Here is a 22,283-nt window from a genome sequence, read left to right as displayed (position 1 = left end):
GATGAAGGTTCATCCAGCTTGGAGGTGTTGCCAAGGTTAAGCTGGCCTATCTCCTGCATCAAAACTGCTTCCATAAAGAAAAAAAGATGGGTCATTGTCATAGGAGACTCCCTTTTGATGGGAACAGAGGGCCTAATATGCAGACTGGACCCACTTCTTAGGGAAGTCTGCTGCCTCCCTGGGGCCCAGGTTTAAGATGTGAAGAGAAAGCTTCCTACCCTGGTATGGGCCTCTGATTATTATCCATTATTGATTTTTCATGTAGGCAGCAATGAAGTTGCAACAGATAGTGCAAGGGCAATCAAGAGAGACTTCAGGGCCTTGGGATGACTAGTTAAGGGATCAGGAGCACAAGTAGTATCCTCCTCTATCCATCCAGTTGCAGGAAATGAGGAGGGAAGAAACAGGAAGAGCCAGGAGATCAATACCTGCCTCTGAGCCTGGTGTCACCAGTAGGATTTCAGGCTTTTCGATCATGGGTTGGTGTACACAACACCAGGCCTGCTGGCAGCAGATGGGGTAACACCTGCCTCAAAGGGGATAAGGCATTTTGCACAGGTGTTAGCAGGGCTCATTGCAAGAGCTTTAACCTAGATTTGAAGGGGGAAGGAATGAAACCAGTCTTGCTAGAGATAAGCCTGGGGTGGGGGGCACACCAATGTTTGAAAGACAGTGTGCTAGCAAGGTCCTTCAGTCTACCATCTCAGTGGAAGTAGGGGATGGAGATCCACATGGCAGAAAACACATATGTTATTGATGTGTTAGAAACCACAGAAGTGCCTGAGAATGGTCACATAGGAATTAGGGCTTCTCCCCACAAAAAGGTGGCAGGATCAATAGCCCAACTGACGTGTATCTACACCAATGCACACAGCATGGGCAATAAACAGGAGGAGCTGGAAGCCATTGTGCAGCTGGAAAACTGTGACGTAATGGCAGTTACAGAAGCATGCTGGGATGACTCACACAACTGGAGTGCTGCAATGGATGACTACAAACTCTTCAGAAGGGACAGACAAGGCAGGAGAGGTGGCAGGGTAGCTCTGTATGTTAGGGGGTGTTTGCACTCTATAGAGCTTAATGATGGTGATGATAGGGTTGAGTGTTTATGGGTAAGAACCAGGGAGAAGGCCAGCAAGGCAGATATGGTGGGAGTCTGTTACAGACCACCCAAGAGGCAGATGAAGCATTCTATAAGCAGCTGGGAGAAGCCTCACAATCGCTAGCCCTTGTCCTCACAGGGGACTTCAATCTACTAGATGTCTGCTGGAAATACAATAGAGCAGAGAGGAAAACATCTAGGAGGTTCCTGGAGTGTGCAGAAGATAACTTCCTGACACAGCTGGTGAGTGAGCCAACTAGGGAAGGTGCCCCGCTGGACCTGTTGTTTGTGAACAGAGAAGGACTTGTGGGTGATGTGATGGCTGGAAGCCATCTTGGGCACAGTGATCACAAAATGACAGAGTTTTCGATTATCGGAGAAGTAGGGAGGGGGAGTCAGCAGAACTGCCACCTTGGACTTCCAGAGGGCAGACTTCAGCCTGTTCAGGGCACTGTTTGGGAGAGTCCCTTGGGAGGCAGTCCTGAAGGGCAAAGGAGTCCAGAAAGGTTGAACATTCTTCAAGGAGGAAGTCTTCAAGATGCAAGAGCAGGCTATTGTTACACAGTTCAGAAAGTTAAGTTGTCACATTCCAACAAATCTTACCTGAAAATGGTTTCAGTCGAAAAGGATTTGATTACTTAAACCATAACTTAAATTAATAACATAATAGCATTATACCACACAATTTAAACATTGTCTGGCTAAAAGCAACAGAAAGACAGGATGACTCCACTGGCTTTAGAATTGTTGGCAAAAATAACTGATTAAATTTTCGTTCTAGTGTCAGGTCAGACCAAGAATGTAGAGGAATAAAACTAGGATTCGAAGCAAACTACTGTACATTTTTCTACAGTTCATCTCAGCCTTGAAGAGCTCGTAAAGACTGCAAGATCTTTCTTCAGGAAGTGCTTTCTGAAGTGCTAACTCTAGAAATCAAGCATTTATAAAGAACTTATTTTAGGAAAATAAGATAAAAATAAAAAACTGTATCTGCCGAAGCGGGGGGAGGGAAGGGAGCATGGGGCCAGAAATCAGAGGAACTACTGAGAGACCACAAAGGAAAACCTGAAGAAGTGTCCTGCATGAGGCTTATGAAAATTCAGAAAGAACTGAAAGACATGACTTCAGATAAAACCTATGAAACACCGGTTCTGGTTAAGTATTTTAAACTCAGTCTTCTGATGACATGCTTAACAATATTTAGCATTCCTGATTTTGTCCCTTCTCCAGAATGTGAATCAGTGTATATAGACACTACCGAACACAGAGACAAAAACAGACTTACCAGATGTCTAGTTAGCCTGCTAGAAGTAATTTTTGAAAGATTATTTTACATATTCATTGCAAGCAAGTACCTCTCCCTGTTCAATAGGTAATTTCTGACATCAAACTAACAATGCTGCAAGACCGATTAAACAGTATTAGAGCTTTAAATTCTAACAGAAGACTGTAGGCCCAAAGTTGTGTTCAAGTATCTTGATGCCTCTACTTAAACACTTCTTTTATTAATCAAGGAGGGGAAAAAATAAGCTAGGCAGAGGCAGAAGGAAGCAATAAGGGAATTGTTTAATAGCCGTGGCTATACAGAAAAGACTTCAACATCTCACAAAACTGTGAATCTGCACTTCTCCCACACAGCACTAGTACTCAGTCAGCTGGGACAAGTCATTCACCCTCTCAAGGAGGCATAAAGGGTATATGGTTTTTTACCCTCCATGCACCCAGATGTTGCGTGGATGAGCACAAACAGCTTCATTACTTGAAGACCTGTTTCAGTGGTCTGCAGCACTGATGTGTGCAGGACTCTCCACACATATGCTGCTACATGACCAGAAAAGGATCCGTCACATCATGGGCATGTCTGCACTAAAGCACAAGGATACAAGTCTGGCCATATGATGAGCCTGAAGAGAGCAGCAAGGGGCAGCCTACAGACCAGATAGTGCCTGTGGACCAAACACGGGCCAGTCCTGCAGCCCTACCTGCAATCATGCAGGTGTGACATTCATTTCAACCTTTCTTACCCTGCATCACAGCCATCACACAGCAGCAGGCGATCCTCGCGGTCACTTCTGCCACACACTTCACAGAAGGTTGGATCATCCTCTCCATCATTACCCTGAGTTTTTGCGTTCTCAACAGGAATCTAAATAAAAGAGGGGTTCACATTTTATAGAGGACATGGCACTTTTTAAAATTCATTGTCACATTAATGGTACCTGCAGCAAAATCTAAAAGTGAATGAATCAAAATGGTTGTTACATACCAGAACCTTCATTTAGCTCATTTAACACATCTAAGACACGATCAAATGCTTGAAAACATCTACTGAACTTGTCTACTGTCAGAAAACAACTACAGAAAACTGCATTTTAAGAACAGAAATCAAAATTCTCAAAAGTAGTCAAACAAAACACTATGAAAAACAAGGCAGAAGAGAGCAAGCTTAGCTTTCTCCCCCTAAACATATGATTTAAATGTTAATTCGCACTTCTGTTAAAATGCAAACACTTAATAAACCATCAGTTTATGAAAACAGAGCAAACTCCTAAATGTCTCCTGAAAACCAACATGTTTCTGATATTAATAAAGAGCAATGACAGCTCTTCAATATTCTTTTGTGAGACCATGAGCACACTTGTCCTGTGCCTTTAAGAGCTCTACTATTGCCCCATGGCTCTCTCCCCTTACCAACGCAACTGCTACACAGTATAGCTGGTAGCAAGACATAAGGAAGAGATCACGTGTAACCTAGATTATTCATACTATAACAGCACTTGCAGTATGCAGCGCATTTTCCCCATCCGGACAGGCTTATCAATGCAGAACAGCTGAGAGTCAAATGGCCATTAGGCAAAAGACACAGTTCTGAAAAAACACCCTTTTGCCATCAGAAACAATGCCATGCTTCAATTCACATACAATACTGCAAGAAACATGGGTAAGAAGGAAGAAAAATTGCAACAGTTCCTTAAAAGGCAATCTCAAAATAAGGAAGAAATAATTAATCCAGATATCCAATATCAGATAAACATGCTGGAAGTGTAAACGTTTGAATAGCTATTTTGTGGCAATTGGCCTTGTTGCTTGCTACAGTAGAAAGCTTACCTTTTTTAAGATTTTACCACCAAAATGTGCCCGAATGCTAATGTACTTAAAGAGGATTCGATCCACTGGACAGGAGTTTGCATTCTAGAAGGAAGAAGGGGGGGGGGGGGGGGGCGGAAAAAAAGAGTTCCCCATATGGTTAATAAGCACATATCTTGATTCGATTTTTATAAAGGAATTCTTCAATTATTCATGCAATAAGCATTAAATTAATGTAGTGATCATTTCAACAGCTATTGGTCTTGACATTTTAAGTACTGAAATCTGACTTATCTGGTTCACAACCAACCTACTGTATCAGAGAAAGCATGCATTTTTAGAAAAGCGTTTATCATACTGAAGTCCTTAAGTCCTTTAATTATTATTCAATTGCCAAAGTAACAAAATTCTTCCAAGCATTGCCTTGAAATACTGCTCATGTTTTAGGGCATTTTCATTCTTTTGGACAAATAAGCAACTGGAAATGGCTTACAAATATATTCAGTAAAAGTGCTTTTATTTTTTATTTAATTACCACTGGTGCTGCTACATGCACAGTCCATTTTGTTGTAATTCTCATCCTGGGTTATGATTATGGGAACTACACAGGTGGCAAAGAACTCTGACTGAAAACTGAATTCAGAGCAAACTGCGATTTAGTCAGTATTCTTTTATATCTTTCCTATGTTTAAAAGTTCACTGTTGCAACAGATCCCCATCCAATGGCCACAACACAATTCAACAAAAGATAAAGATATACAGAGAAATACATACACACACAGAAAGAAGAACAGTATTACTGGTGTCTTGTCTTGAAAAAAGTTTTAGATGCCTAGAAACACATTTGCTTATGACATTACAGCTTTCGGAGAACACAACAGATCAGGACGGATACAAGAAAGACAGATCCACACTTCACAAACACAAAACCTGCCAAACAGAGCAGTAACCCAAGTCTGTGTAAAAAAGCTTAAGAAAGAAAATACAAATATTACAGTGTTTTGTTCCCATTACAGCAGAACAGCAGGATCGGAGGGGAGAATGCAGAGCACACCAGGCCACAGGACATCAGGGACAAAACAGCTCACCTTAGACCACTCCACAATGCAGTCCAAGCAGAAGTAATGGGAACAGTTCTCGGGAGTCCCAACAGCCTGATCCCTAAATGTGTTGAGGCAAATGGGGCAGTTTTCGCTGTCCTCATCAGAGGAAATGCTCGCTTCATTTATGCGTGGCTCTAATTTCAGAGAATCAGTCATTCCCCCGACAGCAGCCTCAGTTTCTTCCTCCTCCTCTTCTTCGTCATCGTCGTCTTCGCAATCTTAAAAAGTGAGATGAAAAACAACTCTTGTGTGCTGCAGGACTTCAGCAGCAAGGGCAGAGGGGGTGGGCAGATGGGGTACCAGTCCACAGAAAATTCCAGGTAAGCTTATTTTATGGGGCTGCAATGGCAAAGCACTGTCTCCCCAGTCTGAGGCAGTCATTTTTGCTGTTTTCTTTTCTCCTAAATCCCTTCACTAAAAAGCAATGGATTACTCTGGTGGAAAATAAAGCCTGATAATGTGACTAGTCTTGACAGAGATTAAAAGGACAGACAGCAGAAAAACAACAGATTATCAAAACAGCAAGAAAATACGATATGTCAGACTACCACTGAACACTGAAGTTAGAAAATAAAGTTATAAAGTTATCATGTATCCAACTTTTTTTTTTTTAAAAATAGACACTCCAGAGGACAAGCAGCAGCAATATACTCACCTGCAAAACAGATTAAAGATTTCACTTGTAAACCATGATTTTGAGAGTTAAGGGATCCAGGTGCCTAGCTGGAGACTGCTTAAAGAAGCTTAGTTTTGAGAAAAATTAATTATAAACACTCAGCACACATTGTTGAAAGGTGTTTTTATTTTTAGTACAAAATACAGACACATGTGTTAGTTTTTCCTTAAGACCTGTGAATTAAGTCGGCATTTTCAAGCAGCAGTGAAAAGTTACCAAAAAAACCTCTCACTTTGATTCAGTGTTTTGTTTTGGGTTTTTTTGTTTGGTTGGTGTGTGGGTTTTTTTAGGGGGGCTGGGGGGTGGCAGGGGTTGTGGAGGGAAGACAGCTGTTGTTGTTTTGGGGTTGTTTTTTTTAAATAATGAAAATGGGGCCCTTGTCTTTTTTTATTGACTTCTCCTGTCTGGATGTAGCAGAGAATACTCTAAATGCTGGATTAATAAAGCTATTTGGCACCTGGTGTCAACTTTTTTAGTCTGTGTTCAAATCAGTCTAAATAGTAACTTGGCAAACTGTGTTCTTGCCTTCCCAACAAGCTTTAAGGTATGATAAAACACTCTATTTTTGTCTATCCAATTAATAATTGGAATGCAGCAGTTTTAAAATTACATGCAGCTACAGGGTACTTTTTCAGTAAAATTAACAAATCCAAGTAACATCTACTCTCCTTTTTCAAAGAAGAATTAGTCAAGACTTCTGCCCTCCTCCCTAGGCTTAACAGCAGTAGTAATTTATTTCCAAAACTCCCCATCACAACATTCACTTTAGAGTCCCATGCCAAAGCAAACAAACATGCTTTTCCTAAGCGAAAAAATAGCATCAGCCATTGCTGCAATTCTGACTTCTTTTCTACTCATGCTGGGGCAGAGTTCTCTCCTACTGACTATAACTACAACACCTTGGCTAGCAGATAGTCTTCAAACATACAAATGCTTTAAAAACTTAGAAATTGGGGAATATTACTTGTTTGTTTATTACTGTAGGATTTGGGCATTGACCTGACATGGCAGCATCTGTGAATTTACATTTCATGGCTAATTTCTGGATTAAAAGCTTTCATCCCACTTGTCCTCCAATTATTAAAAATATGCCTGTTAGTGCACATTAACAGACCTACCTTCTAATTCTTCATCTTCACTTTCCTCCTTGTCCTCCTCACCCCCCTCTCCCTCAGTGTCATCATCTTCCTCCTCACTTCCGGTATCATCTTCTGAATCACAGCTATTTCCACCATTGCTTTCTTAAAAAGAAAAGAGAAGAGAGGAAATACGTACCTGATACAGACAGGCAGGCAGAACAGTGAAGGACACACTAGAGCTCCTGCTCAGGATATTATATACACAAAGTGAAACCCAGATTTCCTCAGTGGTATCAACGCTGCTTGATCCTCAGAACTCAAGGAAAGCCTGACAGCAGTTTAAGATACAGAGTTTAGGAAACAAAATTATCAGGGAAAAAGAAATAAAGGGTCACAAATATATCTCTGCTTCTCTTTTGAGGTTAAACCAATGGGTTCTCCAACCTAGAACTATAGCTGTGCACATGCAGAGAGGCTGCATTTACCTGTTTCACTGAGGAGGGCGAGACTCTGTCTTTTAGCCTTGCCTAGTGCAGCATTCTTGTTTATCAGTTCATCCTGGCTGTCATCATCCATGGCAGGACATTGGGAATCTGCTCCCTGCAAGAAGGCAGACTTCAGTGAGGGAGTGTACCCCTATGCAAGCAGAGCAGTTGTTAGCCTGGAAAAGAGCATCCGACGCATTGGTGGAGATGTGAAGGGTAGAAGGAACATTGCTCTGCAGCAAAGGCTTCTCACACCATTGATTGGTTTTCCCAGCTTCAACCCAGAAGTGGCTGCAGGAAAGCAGTTATCGTTACGTGAAGTTTCACATCCCTGCTGAGCTAGATGAAACCAGCTGCTTGTGAAACTCAGTTTAGGTGAAAGATTCAGCTTTATCTCAGGCTCCTGGATGACAGAAAAAGGTATAACTAGAACTCCCCCCTGAAAATAGCAATAGAAGACCCACAAATATGAAAACCACCCTGTAGACCAGCAATAAAATGCAAAGCTGAAAGGGACCAAAGGCCCTTTGAACAAGGCCTAACAGGATGACAACATGGATTTTAAATCAAAATACTCTCTCTTGCTCAATTGAAAAGGAACAAGAAGAAAGATTACACATTTTAGATCTTTTTAAAAAGAGGCCTTTTCACAGCTTTGTCACTAAATAGAGAAGTCTCAGACGTCACAACCATTATTCCACAGAAAGGAGGAGATTTGGTGCATATTAATGCATCACATTAACTGCTGTGCATTAGCACAGAATGGCAATAAAACTGACAGATACTGCGAGATGCCTCATGATCCAAATTCATAGTGGCAATCAAACCCGAGGTTTTAATATATAAGGCTATAAACCATTAAGAAAGACAGATACCTCCAAGCTTCTATAAGTAATGGAAAAGTATAATTGACACTTATAAAGCTGGATATCATATCTCAATATGAAAAAAAATTTTGGATTCTTCTACAAGTGTGGCAAAAAAGTTTCAATCAGGTGCTCTTCTCCCACTCTCCCTGCTCCACGTTACATATCTTCCATATTAAGAGAATTTTTGGAACAAAACATAATGTTTTATTCAAGTACTTGATGTGTATCTTTACTTGAACACTCCCTTTTTGAGCCACGTAGCACAGCTCTGCACTTAAGAGCCTTTAAAATGTAGGCTTCGCTAAACCAGACTAAACTGCAAATGGAATTTTCAGTGCTCAGCAGGAGGGTGGGGTGGGGAAGCTAAAAAGAAAAAAAGATCAAGCTTCAACACCACAATGTTCTTGGTGACGTTTTCTCCTAACTTCAGTAGGAATCTTGCCTAAATAGATGTTTAAACCTTTTCGCTAAATTCGTGGCTGTTAACAGAAGGGTGTTTAAAAACAATTCATGTTATCTGCAAACATGTGGACTCATCAAAAGCCAGTCACTCCATGATGTAACTGAAAAAAAAAAAAAGGACGAAACACTAGGAATTTTTCAAGTTTCAGCAGTGTGTATGTATGAATTATTCAAACTGACACTCAATTATATAACATCCTCCTGCTGACCCATCGCTGCCACAGCCAGCCAGCTACAGCACTCTTGAGCCCCTGAGGAGGACAGAGGCCAACCGAAGCCACCATGGGGGTAAAACTGTGGATAAGCCTCTGCTTTGCTACCACACTGACCTTCATTCCTCTGCTCCCTAGTTCTCCTTAAAGTAAAGCAATAAGCACAGTGAAGAAAGGAGCTTTTTATTTTTGAAAGTGATTCCCACAAACCACAGTCCTGACCAACATATACTTAACTACATTTCCAAACAGCATGCATTTCTTCTCTGCTGTGGAATAAAACAACAGCACCGAGGCAAACAAATCAGCACTTGTGGCTTGACAATCTAAACTGACATATTTATGCTGCAAATGCAAGCTTGTACTTTGCTCTGAGGCAAAACTTGCAGTTAAGGAAAATCTGGTATCGCAGCAAACAACCAAGTCTTCAAATCTGGTCAGTAAAAAAAAAGAAGTGTTTTCTGGAGAGTTGGGAATAGGCAAGGAGAAACCAAGTGAGATGAATTGAATCTGAGATTCTAAGCACATCACGAATCTTACTTTACAAACAACCTTTTCCAAACAGGGCAGGTGCTCTTAAGAAAAAATAAGAAGGAAACCAGAGTTGACTATACAACTAATACGAGAGCTTGTTCTCCTACATTTTAAGAACAATAACCAACATTTCCGAGGGTTTTTTTGTTACGGGAGACAGGTCAAAAAATTTACCGCTGTGGAACACAAACACATTAATGACACACTTCAGAGAGCTCACCCACCAACTGGTATGAAAGACCAGCTTTCGCTCCTATACTTAACCAAGTCAGAATTTTTCTAAACACCCCCTGGAGCTGGAACCAGCAGATACAAAGCAGATAACCAAACTTCTCGGTTTACATAATAATAATGTTTAAGGAGGAGATTGTAGCCATTCCTCTGAGGCAAACCGTAACTACACGCTTCTGTAACATAAAAGCCCAGACTGCTAAAAAGCAACCAGTTATCCCTGAAGGCTGTTCAGCTGAAGCACCTACAGCTGCTTTCAGTCGTGGGGATGCCAAGGCCCTGCCCTCACCGATGTACCCAACCCCCTGCTGCTTGCTCACTTGGGTACCCTGTGCACAGCCCTTCAGCAGCAGAGGCTGCTGAATCCTCTGGATCCTGCCGATCCTCTCTTCTGCATCCCACTTTGAAGACTCTATTCAGAGTAATTTAGGATGCGGCCCCGGCAGGCAGCTCGTGAATGCAGATGCAAGGTAACCTGGCCAGAGGTCCCTTGTCTTTGGGCTCAATACCCCTAACACAAAGCATCACCGCTTACGGAAAAACCTGTTTCAATTCCCTGGGCAGGCGCGCCATTCACACATTTGCAGCCTGCACACAGCACATCCAGTATTTGAATTACAGGTTGTACACGAGGTCTGCTAAAAGCAGACACTGTACTCCCCCTTAACATCCTTAACTCCCCCATTTCCAAATTCTCATTTAGAAGAGCCTCACTCTCATTTAGAAGAGCCTTTATTTTAATAAAACATTAAACCGCAAAACCGATGCCTGCGTGGCAAGCGTTTGATCACTTTAAATGCACCAGCGCTTCTCCCCAACCCAAGGTTCCCTTCACAGAGGCACAACCTCACTAAGGCCAAGTCAGGTTTGCACTGAGCGCTGTGTGCCTACCAGAGCACAGGCTCTGCTGTGGTATAAATTGTAAGCCCAGGCTTTGCTATTAAGACAGATTACATTTTTACACTGAGCTGCCTTAAGTAATTTTAATTGTACAATCAAATGGCAATTACAAATACTTTCTTCAAGCCGTATTAGCAACAGGGTTTGCTGTTGGCTTTAGGAACAGAAGATTGTTTCCTCCAGAACAAGTGTTTATCAAGCAAGGACTTCAATAAACTTCTCATTTTTTAACCCAAGATCCTTACGCATTACCACAAATCAGTATTTTAACGTACTTTGAGTACGCTCCAGCTAGAACGCAAGTACAGGCCTGCAAAACATGCTCAAGCTCCATCTCATTCTCACAAGAAGCCAACAGAGCCACCCACAACAGCGAGTGACCTTTCCAGTCACACACACCTTCCCTTCCAGCACCAGCTGGCTTCCTTCATCACCAACTTCTTACAGCAGTTCCTAGCTAGTAGAAACAGAAGATCTACTTGACAAGGCATTAGTTTTAATCTGTTTGGGTAATGTTTGGGATTATACACAGGCAAAGAAAACAAGTCAGCTGAATTTTCTCACAGGGTGGTTTTGAATGCTGATCTAATTTAATGGGCAATTATTGAGCAGTTGTGTTCCAAAGAGCACTTGTAATTAAATTTAAGACTACTAAACATTCTAACACATGAGCTTTCAGTTCTTGTTGGCACATCTGCTTTATTTGTTGGGGGTTTTTTTGTTTGTTTTGTTTTTTTCTTGCCAAATTGACCAAACAATTCAGTTCCCTCTGGAGAAGCGAGGTCACACACTGGGAAGCAGTTGGCTTTGTTTTCAGTTTCATACACTACACTGAAAGAAAATAAGAGTTGTAAAAATCAAGATTGTACCCTGTTGGAAAACATCTGGATATGGCGTGACTGGTATCTGCCACCACAACGTTCCAGAGGCAAAAGTAAGAAGAACTAGGCAGTGACAGCACTCAGGTTAATGAGACTCCTACAGCCTATAGCCACGGAGTGCCAATCTAGCACACACAGGAAGCTTTAGAAAAAAGCCCTCTAAATCTAAATTTAGATCCAGCTTTCCCGTTTCAGTTGCAAAAAAATGAACTCTTCAATACCGCTATCAGAACCACCCATGCAACAATTTAAATGGTGGAAGTGCTTAAGAACCTGAAGAAAATTAATCCCAAGGTAGGTAAGGAAGCACTTACCTTTCCCCCAGCTTGGCCCTGCCCTAACTGGTGGGCCAAAGCTGTCCACCAAACCTTCCCCAGGAGCTGACACTGCACTCTTTGGGGAGTTTGCAATGCAAAGCAAGCAATACACAGGCTCTGCAAAGCATTTTTGATGCACAGCATCTCACCTACAGGAGCAGCTGGGCATTTTGTACATCTGTGTTTGAAGCAGCCACCAAGCTTTCTGTAATTCCCTGATACCAGTGGCTCCGTTTCCAGCTGTGAATCAAACACTCTCAACGCTGCACATCCTCCTCTTTCTTAACAGGCTTCTTAGAAAGAGTCACCCTTACTGGTGAGTTCCCTTTTGGCATCAGTCTTTCACACTGTTCCCACCTTTAACTACAGCTTTCCCTGCTGTTTACAGGCATGGCTGGAAAAAAAAAAAGCCAAAACCACCAAAACCTCCCACACTTTTATGGTAGGTTGTGTTTTTTTTTTGGTGCATAGCCATAACAAAAGGTACCAAGACCTACTCACCTTCAAGAGAGGAAATAACACTGCAAACACCTGTGCAACAACCAGCAGGAAAACACGTAACTAAAACTACAAAAAGTGCACCCACCCCGCTGTTATTGAAATGGGGTGCCCAACGAATGGCACCAGCTACACAGCTTAAGAACCTGTCAGTAAGAACAGGTCCCTCAGGGCAAAGGTTTTAAGCCTAAACAGGCTTTTGCAACAAGCTACCGTACGTTAAAAACAATGCTTGTGTGAAAACCTCCTCGCTACCTTGCCGAGAGGCCCATGACTTCCCTACAGATGGCTGAAACAGCTAGTGACTCCTTCACACGCACTCAGGCGTAAGCCACTAAGAGGGGGAAGGGGCGGGGCGGGGCCGCCAGAAACACTTGGGTTTAGGTAGCATACCTCCTTTGCAGCAGCAGGGGCAGCCGCGGGCTTCAGCGCTGCGGGTAGCTCCCCAGCGCGGGCCCGTCACAGCCTGCTCGACTGCTCTGTCCCCCGCGGGAGGGTTTCCAGGAGAATCCCGGTAGGGAGAGGCCGGGGACAGCCACCCGGCCGCCGCCGCCGCCCGGCCGCATCTCTCGACAGCCGCCAGGCAGCTGCCGGCGATCACCCGAAGAATAATTCACTAAATAAGTACGGGTTTAGGTACAAAATTAGGCATAAACGATGCGGAGCGCGGCGGGGCAGTTTCCCTCCGGAGCTGGCAGGCCGGAGGAGCCGCTCCATGCAACCCCGGCGGCCCGGCCCGCCCCCACCAGTCTCCCCAGTGGCCACGTCCCGTCCCGTCCCGCCCCGCGCTCGCTCACTCACTCACTCACTCACTCACGAAAGGAGCAGACCCCGGCGCTCACATCACCGGGACGGGCCCGGCCTAACGGGCTCTACCGCCGGAAGCCCCCTCGCCGCGGAAGTGTAGCGGGAACGCTTCCGGGCCACGGCGGGGCCGAACCACTGGCGGCGGGGCGCGCCGGGCCGTACCATAGCGGGGCGCGGAGGGGAGCAGGCTGCGACTCTGCAGGAGCGGGACTGGCGGGGCCGGCACCCCGAAGCCCCCGGGGGGCTCTGCCGTCCCTTGGTCGGGATCCCCGAGCCCCAGGGGCGGCCGGGGCCCTTACCACCGCGCTGCCCGTGGAGACAGGCGTCCATTTTCAGTCCCTCCTTACAGCAAGGCAGATAGCGGCAGGTTGGGGTTTTTTCCCCCCTTAAGCACGGGTGTCTGATCCCGACATCCCACATGTTTGATTGTGCGTTAATTGAGAGGGGATGCGCTGCGCCGAGGGGGGACGGTGGGCTCTCCTGCCATGGGCGGACGCTGTCCTCTGCCACTGCGGACATGCCAGCTCTGTGCCGGCTGGGAACAAAGGGGAGGCTCTGCCCGGGAGAGCCGGGTCAGCAGGGAGATTCATTCCGGAGATTAAGGGCTGAGGCACGAGCTGGTCCGGAATAGGAGCGGTGGCTGAGGACAAGCAGCACCCGCAGCCCTGCTGGGGCGATGGTGGCAGGCCGCCCACGGAGCCTGGCCGCAGGGGCATCGCCTACAGCCGGGGGAAAAGGATTTTATTTATTTATGTTCTTTAAAATAAAGCCTGCAATGTCAGGCACTGGAAGAGACGAGGGCCCTGGAGCACAGCAGCTAATGGCACGTGTGGTCTGGGGAGCAGCCTAGCACAAGCAGCAGTGCCGGTGGGGAGCTGTCAAGGCAGCACCCAGCCGCATTTCTTGCCCAAAATACCTGCTTTTAAACAAAGCCAGTGTTTCAACAGCTGCGCCTCGCTTTTACCATTGGCTTGCCCCAGAGGGCGCAGGGACCGGTGTGCTCCATGGCCCATTTTGCTCCCATCCATGCGCAAGCCCTGCGCTGGGGAAGATGTAAAATACGTGACTTTTTCCCTACAGCTGCTGGATGAAAACAAAAAACCTCACATAGCATGCACAAAACAACAGAGGCTGTCATTGTGCGGGCTGTCACGCAGAAGGGCTGTCCCCCGCCGACCCCCCTGGCAATGGGAGAGCGGAGGCGTGGGTGACTAGTAAGTGCTCCAGCAAAACAGGCAGGGAAATCCTCTCTGTGGGGAATCGCCACTAGCTATCAGCGAGCCCGTGTGCTCTTTTTGCTTCCAAATCTTTCACCGCACCTTGCAGGAAAAACACCAGATTGCAAAACAGCCCTTGGAGCCAGAACAGCTGACACCAAGGGAGTTTGCACGAGGGATGCGGAGCTTGTGCCCTTTGCTAGGCAGTGTCCGTTATCGGTTCAGCAGGGGTGTGGTGTCCCATGTTTGCACCCAGTGTTTTTTTCCTCAACGTCAGAACAGACAAAGCAGGGGGTCCCACCGAACGTGCCGGCTCCTGCAGGCGTGCTCTACTTTCTGGTCTGTTTGAGGAAGGTGTGTGGCTTCGGGCAGGTGGGAGCCAGCCCACTGGCTTGATGCCTGACACCCTGCCTCTTCAAACACTGCTCTTCACCTCCATGGGACAGTGCTACGCCTGTCCATAAGGTACTATCTTTGCCGAGCAAACCCTCGTTGAGGTGCCCTAAAATTTTCAGCATTTTAACTGTTTGCTTGGGTGCTGGCTTGTGGGTTGATGGGTGAGAGCAAGCTCTCCCAGTACGGTGTGCACTGTTACACTGAGAACATCCAAAAGGACTTCAACTCCTCGTCCTGTTTTTTTGGGGAGAAAAGAAGTTAGTGGAAGAAGACTGCCTAGGGAGCAAGGCCCTCACCCTTCACAGCTGTCCCCTCAGGATACAGCCTGAGGGGCCCTTTGGTGTGAGGAGTCCCCCCTGCCTCCCCACCTCCCCCCGTCGGTGCTGTGAGGGGCACGCGGGTTTTCCACACGCCCAACCCAGCAGGGAACAACAGAAAAAATTATATATATATAAAATTAATATAAACCCGGAAAATTTAATACAACGACGTGACAGGCAGCTACTGAGGAGGGACGACGGCCGACGGCACCCCTGTTCCCGCCCGCGGGTGGCGGTTGGGCGGCGCGCGCCGTCAACGACCCCCCGCGCGCGGCCAACGGCCCCCGCGCGCGCCCCGGCCGCGTACGTGCGCCCCGACACTGCCCTGATGGCACGGCCCCGGCGGACCGTACCACGGGGCGGGGGCGGGAAGGGGGGGGAACTGGGCGGTGGGGAATGGGGCAGCAGGGGTGAAGGGTCTGCCCGCGGGGGGCGGCGGCAGGGTGGGGGGGGCGCCGCCAGCGGGCCGCCGGCGTAAGGCGAAGCGGCGAGGTTGGAAAGGGAAAAGGGGGGGGGGGCGGGGCGGGGTGAGCGAGAGGCGGGCGGCGGTTCAACAGGTACAAATGGTTCCTCCCCGCAGCGGCGACGTGCAGAAGCGAACGCGCCGCGCCCGTCGCTGTCACTGACGGGGGGGTGTGGGGGTGCCCCGCCCCGCCTCGCCCCGCCCCGCTCCGGGGAGCGGGTGTCATTGGGCGCCACGGCGCGAGGGCGGGGCCGGCGGGCGGGCGGGCGGCGTCGCTATTGGCGGGAGCGGCGGGGTGGGCGGGGCGGGGGCCGCGGCGCGCGGTGTAGGCCGGGCCGGGGCAGAGGGAGAAGTTGGCGGCGGCGGCGGCGGCCTGGGGATAGCGGAGCGGCGGGAGCGCAGGTGAGCGGCGGCCGTCAGGGGAGGAGAAGCATCCCGGCACCGGCGGCGCGGCGCAGGGAGCCTGTCCCGGGGATGGGGGCGCGGAGCTGCAACCCGCCGTACCGGGGCGCGTCGGGGGCCCGGGCGCCTCGCCACCCCATTCCCCCACCCCCTATCCCTCACGCCGCCGGGTGTCCCCCGTTGCTGCAGGTTGGGCCCTGCCGCTCCCCGTCACTCTCCAGGAGCAGGTGAGCCACTGACTAACGCACATTGTGCTCTCGGCGACTCCACTGTGCGTGTGACAGCGGCTAACCTGCTCCTCGGGCATCGCTGTGCGGCCGCATCGCCTCCACGGACACACGCTTCGACGCCGCGACGCCTCCGTCCCCTCCACGACACCCAGGTGAGAGGCTCTGGTGTGCGAAGGAGTTGCCCCAACACCTAGGTGAGGGGCTGCGGCATGCACCCCGCAACCAACGCCACTCTAGCCTCCAGCTGCCTCCCATCCTTGGCCTGGTGGACTTGCAACCAGTAACATCCTGCAATCAGAACATGAAAAGATTTAATGCTTCTTGCAGCGGGGCTGGAAGTGGAGATGAGGGGAGCGGGCCGTGGCAGTGTGTGGGCGCAAAGAGTCAGCAGTAAAGTTGCACAGGAGGGATGGCGTACCCCCTCTCTCTCCTCCCCTGCTGTTCTCCAAAGTAAATAAGTGCTAGTGGACTCCGTACCAAGTTAAAGAGACACTTCATCCCAGCCGGTGACGTCTTGATATCCAGTCAGTGACTAACTGAACTGCTATTGCCAAGGGTGTGTTAATAGAAGAAACCGTGCCTGGTATTGCCCTGGATGAGTCACCTTTAAAGAGAGACTCTCTAGTCTGTTAAATGAAAAGCAGAAACAAGCCTTGCTTTCCTTTTTTGTTCCTATTTTGTTTCCCATCCTGCCCCTCACCTTTGCTTGCCGCTTTCTGCTACTTGCACTAGGGTTCTGGGAGCCCCCTGGGCCCTGGCTGGGTGCTGGCGGAGCTGCCTTGCGTGATCGCGCTGTGATGTCACACGGGGGACTCTGACTTCATGGTCCTGAGGAGCAGGAAGGCGAGCCAGGCAGGGACTCCTCCAGCTGCCCAGGGTGGCTGTTACTTGAAATGGAGGAAGTGACAAAGCAGATTGCTTCTCCTACAAAGTTCACTTTTGCAATTTTCGGGCTGGTGAAGAAGGTGGGTTGTTGAAAAGTGTCTTTTTTTGAAGCGCAGCACAGCTTTATCAGCAGCTTAAGCTCAATAACCAACTAGGATTCGGCACAGCCTGCTGAGGTCCCTGAAAGGGCTCGGGTATTCTCCTTCTTGCTTGGGCTGTTCAGGTGTAGTCTTGGACCATTGTAAAGGCTTGATCTGAAGGCATCGGCAGTGCTCTGGTCAGTAAGTAGTTAATTGTACGGAAGGCAGAGCAACATCCTCTGCACGGATGAAGTCTCTCACAGAAATTTTGCCTGTCCCCATCTCTCCCGCCTGCATTCATTTGTTGTTTCTCCCTCTGGGTCCCGGAGGAGTACCTGCTCTTCTGCAAGAAAAATCAGCTCACTCTGTGCCCCGCGCAGACCGAGTGAGTCCAGGGTGCTCAAACGTGCTAGAAAGAGAGCAAAGACACCTGAATTTACCCAAACTGCTTTCATGCTTGTTCAGAAGCCAAACGGGCCATTTTTGATGGGGAGGGGGAAACAAGTTTGCAGCGTTCTCAGCTCCAGGCGGCTTTCCTTCTACCTAGCTGCACCTACAGCATCTTCCCACTGCTGGTCCTGAGCAGGCAGGAGCATGGCATAGCCACGTGGAGAGCCAGGGAGAGGGGGAAAGCTGTGCAAAATATGCCTGTGTGTGAGTGTGTCTGTGAGCTGAAACTGAAGCCCTGTTGTCCCCTACCGCCCCATCTCATAGGAGACCGTGCACTTAACGAACCTGTATCTGAAAACGAAGGCGCTCTGTTTCTCTTTGAAGCAACAGCCCTGCGTTTGGGACTGTGCTGCCGGGTGACTAACCCCTGGAGACACCACTGGCAGAAGCAGCTCTGCCAGTTGCCTGGCAAGACTTGTCCCAGTTCCCACGAGCAGCGCCATGGTATGAACGTCTTCTGACTTCCCGCTACCTACAGAACCATCCTGCTCAGCTCCAGTAAGCAAAGGCAAGGGGTTGAAGTGAAGTTTGTTTGGTTTTGCCTTTTCTTTTTATTTGTGTCTCTCACCAGTAAGCTGAGGGGGGGAAGAAGCATACAGCTCAATTCCTGTTTTTAACATTCTTGCAGCATGATTCAAAACTAACCTGCTGTGCTGTCACCTGAAATTTTCAATAAATAGTGCTAAACCAGTGTTTGGCTGTTTATTACTGTAATCGAGGGCACCAGACCAGCTGAAGAGGAAGATTGTGCCATCTCGGTGACATCTGATGTGCGTTGCATGCTCTGTGCCTCCTATCTCTTATTTTGCTGCTGTAGCCAGTGAAGGTGGCTTGAAAAGGAGAGCAGAAGGGTGCGACCTGGTTGTCCCTCAAGCGGAAAGCCCAGCCTTGGTGCCTTCACCCCTTCCCTAGCCCAAGATTCCCAGAGTGCTCCCAAATGATGAAAAAATACAAAGGGGCTAAGAAGCCCCTTAACTTCATGTTTTTCAGAAGCTAATAAACAGATTTGTAAGGTGATATTTAGCCTGGTAACAATAGTAGTCAGGTGCTAAAAGCTCTTGCTCAGAACTGATGCCGTAAGACTTGGGGAGAGGCATGGGTGTGCCTTTCAGGAGGGGAAGATGCTGAATGTCAGGCCTGTTGAACTGAAGGGATTCTCTGTGCTTCCTAAACATCTCATTCTCTTGTTTCAGTGCTTTGCACAGGGAAGTGAGCAGGACTAACTCTTCAAGTACCGCACTCAGAAGTGCCTGTGTTCTGTCTATACTGTGTGCCAGTGGCAGGTCCTACATGGTGAGCCATGCCAAAGGATCAAGCTGGCCTGTGAGGAACAGGGGAAGCACATAAATTGTTTAAGAGGAAGTCAGTTAAATGCAAGCAGGGACTTATATAATACATAAAAAAAATATTCTGCTGGCAGGAGGTTCCATTGGGAGAGAAACTTGCTCATCCATAAAGAAGAAAATTTCCCAGCCTCCTCTAGCGCTTTGTGGGTTTTTTTTTGTTTTTTTTTTTTTTTTCAGGGCAAGGTAGAATGCTCTCAGTCTTTACCCTGAGACAGAGAAAGGAAAATCATCAGTGGGAGAGCGGACAATGCTCCCTGCATGGATATTCATGGGAGTTCAAATAGTTTCTCTTCTCCATCTGCAGTGAACTACCCTTGTATGAGCTGTGCGCCAAGGAGCAAGCAGCAGAGCATCTGCACACCACTTGGGGAGCAAAACCAACAGGCATTTTCTCCTCCAGTCATTCACACCTTTTCTTATGTAACTGGTGCTGAAGTGTGTGCTTTAAAAGCTGCTTGCCAAATCCAGGGGCTGGGAGGCAGCACAAATGCTTCTAGCACTCTAGATGAAATTTAGACAGGGTCAAAACCAAACCCAAACGCTGAGGAACTCATACAAATCCATGACTGCAAATTTGGGGTGTTTCAAGTGTCTGCAGCTGTGCTGCCCTTGAGAAACTGTACTGGCCTGGGGGCAGCACTGGCACCCTGACCGCTGTCTGCAGAGGATGCCTGGCCTGACAAGCCAACACAGTCCAGAGCTGATGGGTGAAGAGCTGGGAGCCATTTTTCTTATGCAATACTTAAAAAAAAAAAAAAAAAATATCAGGTAGAGCAGGGAGGAGAGGAGCCCCAGGGAGGCTGAATGGTACCTGGTGCTGACAGAGCCTGCATCCAGTCTGCAGATTTATTTTATTTTAAAAAACAAACTAAACCAGCTGTGACTTCACCAGTGAAAAACAGGTGTGTCCTCTGCTTTGTGATTTCTGGGTGGCACTGAAGCGAGAAGCATCTGAGGAGGGAGAAGCCCTGAAGCCTGCCACAGGGAAGGCAGAAGCTGCCCCACAGCACCCAAGGGATGCGGGGACATGACTCCCTACTCACCCAGGTACAGCACCCTCAAGCCACCCTGTACACTTGGATCCCTGCCTTGCCCCTGAGCCAGTCATTCCCTCTCTAGCATGCACCCTACGCTGGGCTTTTGGTTTGTTTTTTAAGGGAAAACCCCAGTAATTTCTTTGCTTTGTTTTAATCTCATAACAATGAGTAATTCCTACCGCTCTGTAGTGGCCTAGAATAGGACAGCATCGTCTCCACTACAGCAAGGCGGCTTCTCCCAGGGCATAAAATTTTAATTAGGAACAATCACGCAGCCTTGAAATGGGAATTGTGAGCAGCAAAAAAAGTCAAACCATCAATAAAATATTCAATGGCAGAAATGTATTATTGACACAGCCTTTAGAGCAGATAAAAGCAGAAAGGCTGGGGAGCCAGAGTGGTATCGAGCCTTGCTTGGTTAAATAATGCACAGGGACCTGCACGCTCACCATGCCATTGCACGCCCCCCATGCCAGGAGGAATATAGGTCACCCACGGGTGGGGAGTTTCCTAAGGTAATAAATGAGTTTGATTAACGCCTCTCCCCCCACTGTGGTGTGTGCCATGGTGGAGGAGAGGCGTTAATTAAAGTAATTTATTACCTTAGGAAACACGGCTGCCTTTGCAGGCCACATAGTGGGGCGGGGGTGGGGGGGTGGGGGAGGAATCTGCAAAATGCCACAGCCTTGTGATACAAAAAAACCCCAGAGCTAGCCTCTGGCCATGGTGCTCTCCCTAACCCTATGCCTGATCCTCAGACCTCGGTGGGGGACACGGCTGACTTACACCATCCCCCATCCCATGCAGCAGTTCCACATCCTACCTCCCAGCCAAGGGGCATCAGCTACAGGGCCAAAATCTGCCATGATATACATTTTTAAACACCCCCCCCCCTTTTTTTTTTTGCCCACAAGTCATTGGTGCTGGTTTGGCTTGCCAAATCATGGCTGAACAGAAATAACCTGCCATAATAATAAATAATATATAAGCAGAAGCGCAGGGCAAAAGTCTTCATGAAAAATCAGAGATTTAAATTAATTTTCTGCCCTGTTTCTCCTGGCGGGAGGTATCGTAAGTGATGACCCTTTTCTCTTTATTCCCATTTATTTTGCAGAAAGCAAAGCTACAAATGTAGCCCCCAAAAATGAAAGATCCAGTTTTTAACCCACAGAGCTCTTTTTGTTTCCAGGGCACTCAAAGGATGTCACACAACATCCCAAAATCTGGCCATGTCCAAGACAAGTGGGTTTTTAGAACCCTCTTCTTGGATGTTTTTTCCCCAGGCAGCACTGAAATGCTCTGTACCACTTCTATCACCCTCCACTTCTCTTAGCAAGGTGGAGTCTCATTTTAAAAGGAGGCTTTGCAGAAATTGAGCGGAAGAAGCCCAAAAATCAAGCAAGCAGGAGAGAAACTCCTTGATGCAGCTGCCATGAGCAAAAATATTTTTAACTCCTTTTTCCCAAGATAAGTGATTTAAGGAGTGGGAGTGGGGGAGGGGCATGGGACACCAACCCTACCCTCCACCCCAAAAAAACCCTGATTCAAAAGAGACAAGTCTGAAATTGCATCTCCCCCTGCAGCTCCTCTGCAGTTGTAACCGGAGATACAGCTGCACCACTGCTCTCCCAGTGAAGCAAACTTTAATCCTTCAATATCACTTGGCCAACCTGCCGAGCTGCAGTAGCACCTTGAAAATGGGCTTTGAGAGGGGCTCGTCCCGGAGGACCAGAGCCCAGCAGAGCCTCAGGGGAGATGCTGATGGAGGGCAAGAGCTAACATTCTTGCCTGTGGTTATCCAGGTGCAGATGGAGGGGCTTGAAAGTGAATGGGAAATTTCCCCCTTACCTGCTCCTATCTGCAGCCGAGCACCATCCCCTTCACCTCCTGTCCTAAAATGCTCCGAGCTGCTGCTGTGCATTATTAAAATGCTGCCATGTTTCATCCCAGAGACGGCCGCCCTCTCACCAGAGACAAGCTTCATCTGCTGGTTGTAAAGCACTTTGATTCAAAAAAAAAAAAAAAAAAAAAAAAAAAAAAAGACAAGCCAGCATGTGCGTAAGAGGCATTCGGTCATAAAATACTTACAGCTTTAATTTGGCAAATGGAAAGAGATGGCTTGGAAACTAAAGAGGCGGCCGCAGGGTGCGCAAACCGCTCGGACGTGCCTGTCGGGCACCAGACCAGGAGCTGGCAGGGATGGCTCGCCCTGGG

At 47.7% G+C, this 22,283-nt stretch overlaps 1 protein-coding gene and 1 long non-coding RNA gene across 6 annotated transcripts in view; one reads left to right on the top strand and one right to left on the bottom strand.

Annotated features, from left to right (window-relative positions):
- PHRF1 (PHD and ring finger domains 1) overlaps positions 1-13,363 on the bottom strand; it is a 33,668-nt gene extending 20,305 nt beyond the window's left edge. Inside the window, exons 1-6 of one of the 4 annotated variants that reach the window (XM_064452422.1) lie at positions 13,250-13,363; positions 7,533-7,647; positions 7,087-7,209; positions 5,278-5,510; positions 4,211-4,294; positions 3,127-3,248 (exon numbers count right to left, since the gene is read on the bottom strand). In XM_064452422.1, coding sequence (XP_064308492.1) covers positions 3,127-3,248; positions 4,211-4,294; positions 5,278-5,510; positions 7,087-7,209; positions 7,533-7,623 — 653 coding nt within the window. In that variant the 5' untranslated portion in view covers positions 7,624-7,647; positions 13,250-13,363. Of the gene's footprint in view, positions 1-3,126; positions 3,249-4,210; positions 4,295-5,277; positions 5,511-7,086; positions 7,210-7,532; positions 7,648-13,245 lie in introns of all 4 variants that reach the window. The other 3 variants (XM_064452424.1, XM_064452425.1, XM_064452426.1) reach the window with 3 other exon arrangements.
- Positions 13,364-15,986: 2,623 nt separating this feature from the next.
- LOC135313462 (uncharacterized) lies at positions 15,987-22,179 on the top strand. Of its 2 annotated transcripts, none has more exons than XR_010373105.1 (3): positions 15,987-16,041; positions 16,231-18,184; positions 19,210-22,179. It is a non-coding gene; the product is annotated as an uncharacterized LOC135313462 (long non-coding RNA). The 2 variants fall into 2 exon arrangements; XR_010373106.1 differs by having other exon boundaries at positions 16,231-18,194.
- Positions 22,180-22,283: the final 104 nt, after the last annotated feature.

The sequence above is a fragment of the Phalacrocorax carbo genome, chromosome 5 (assembly GCF_963921805.1).
Source record: "Phalacrocorax carbo chromosome 5, bPhaCar2.1, whole genome shotgun sequence".
Classification (NCBI taxonomy): domain Eukaryota; kingdom Metazoa; phylum Chordata; class Aves; order Suliformes; family Phalacrocoracidae; genus Phalacrocorax; species Phalacrocorax carbo.
Note: the sequence above shows the minus strand (reverse complement) of the source record. Positions and strands in the feature narration are given on the sequence as shown.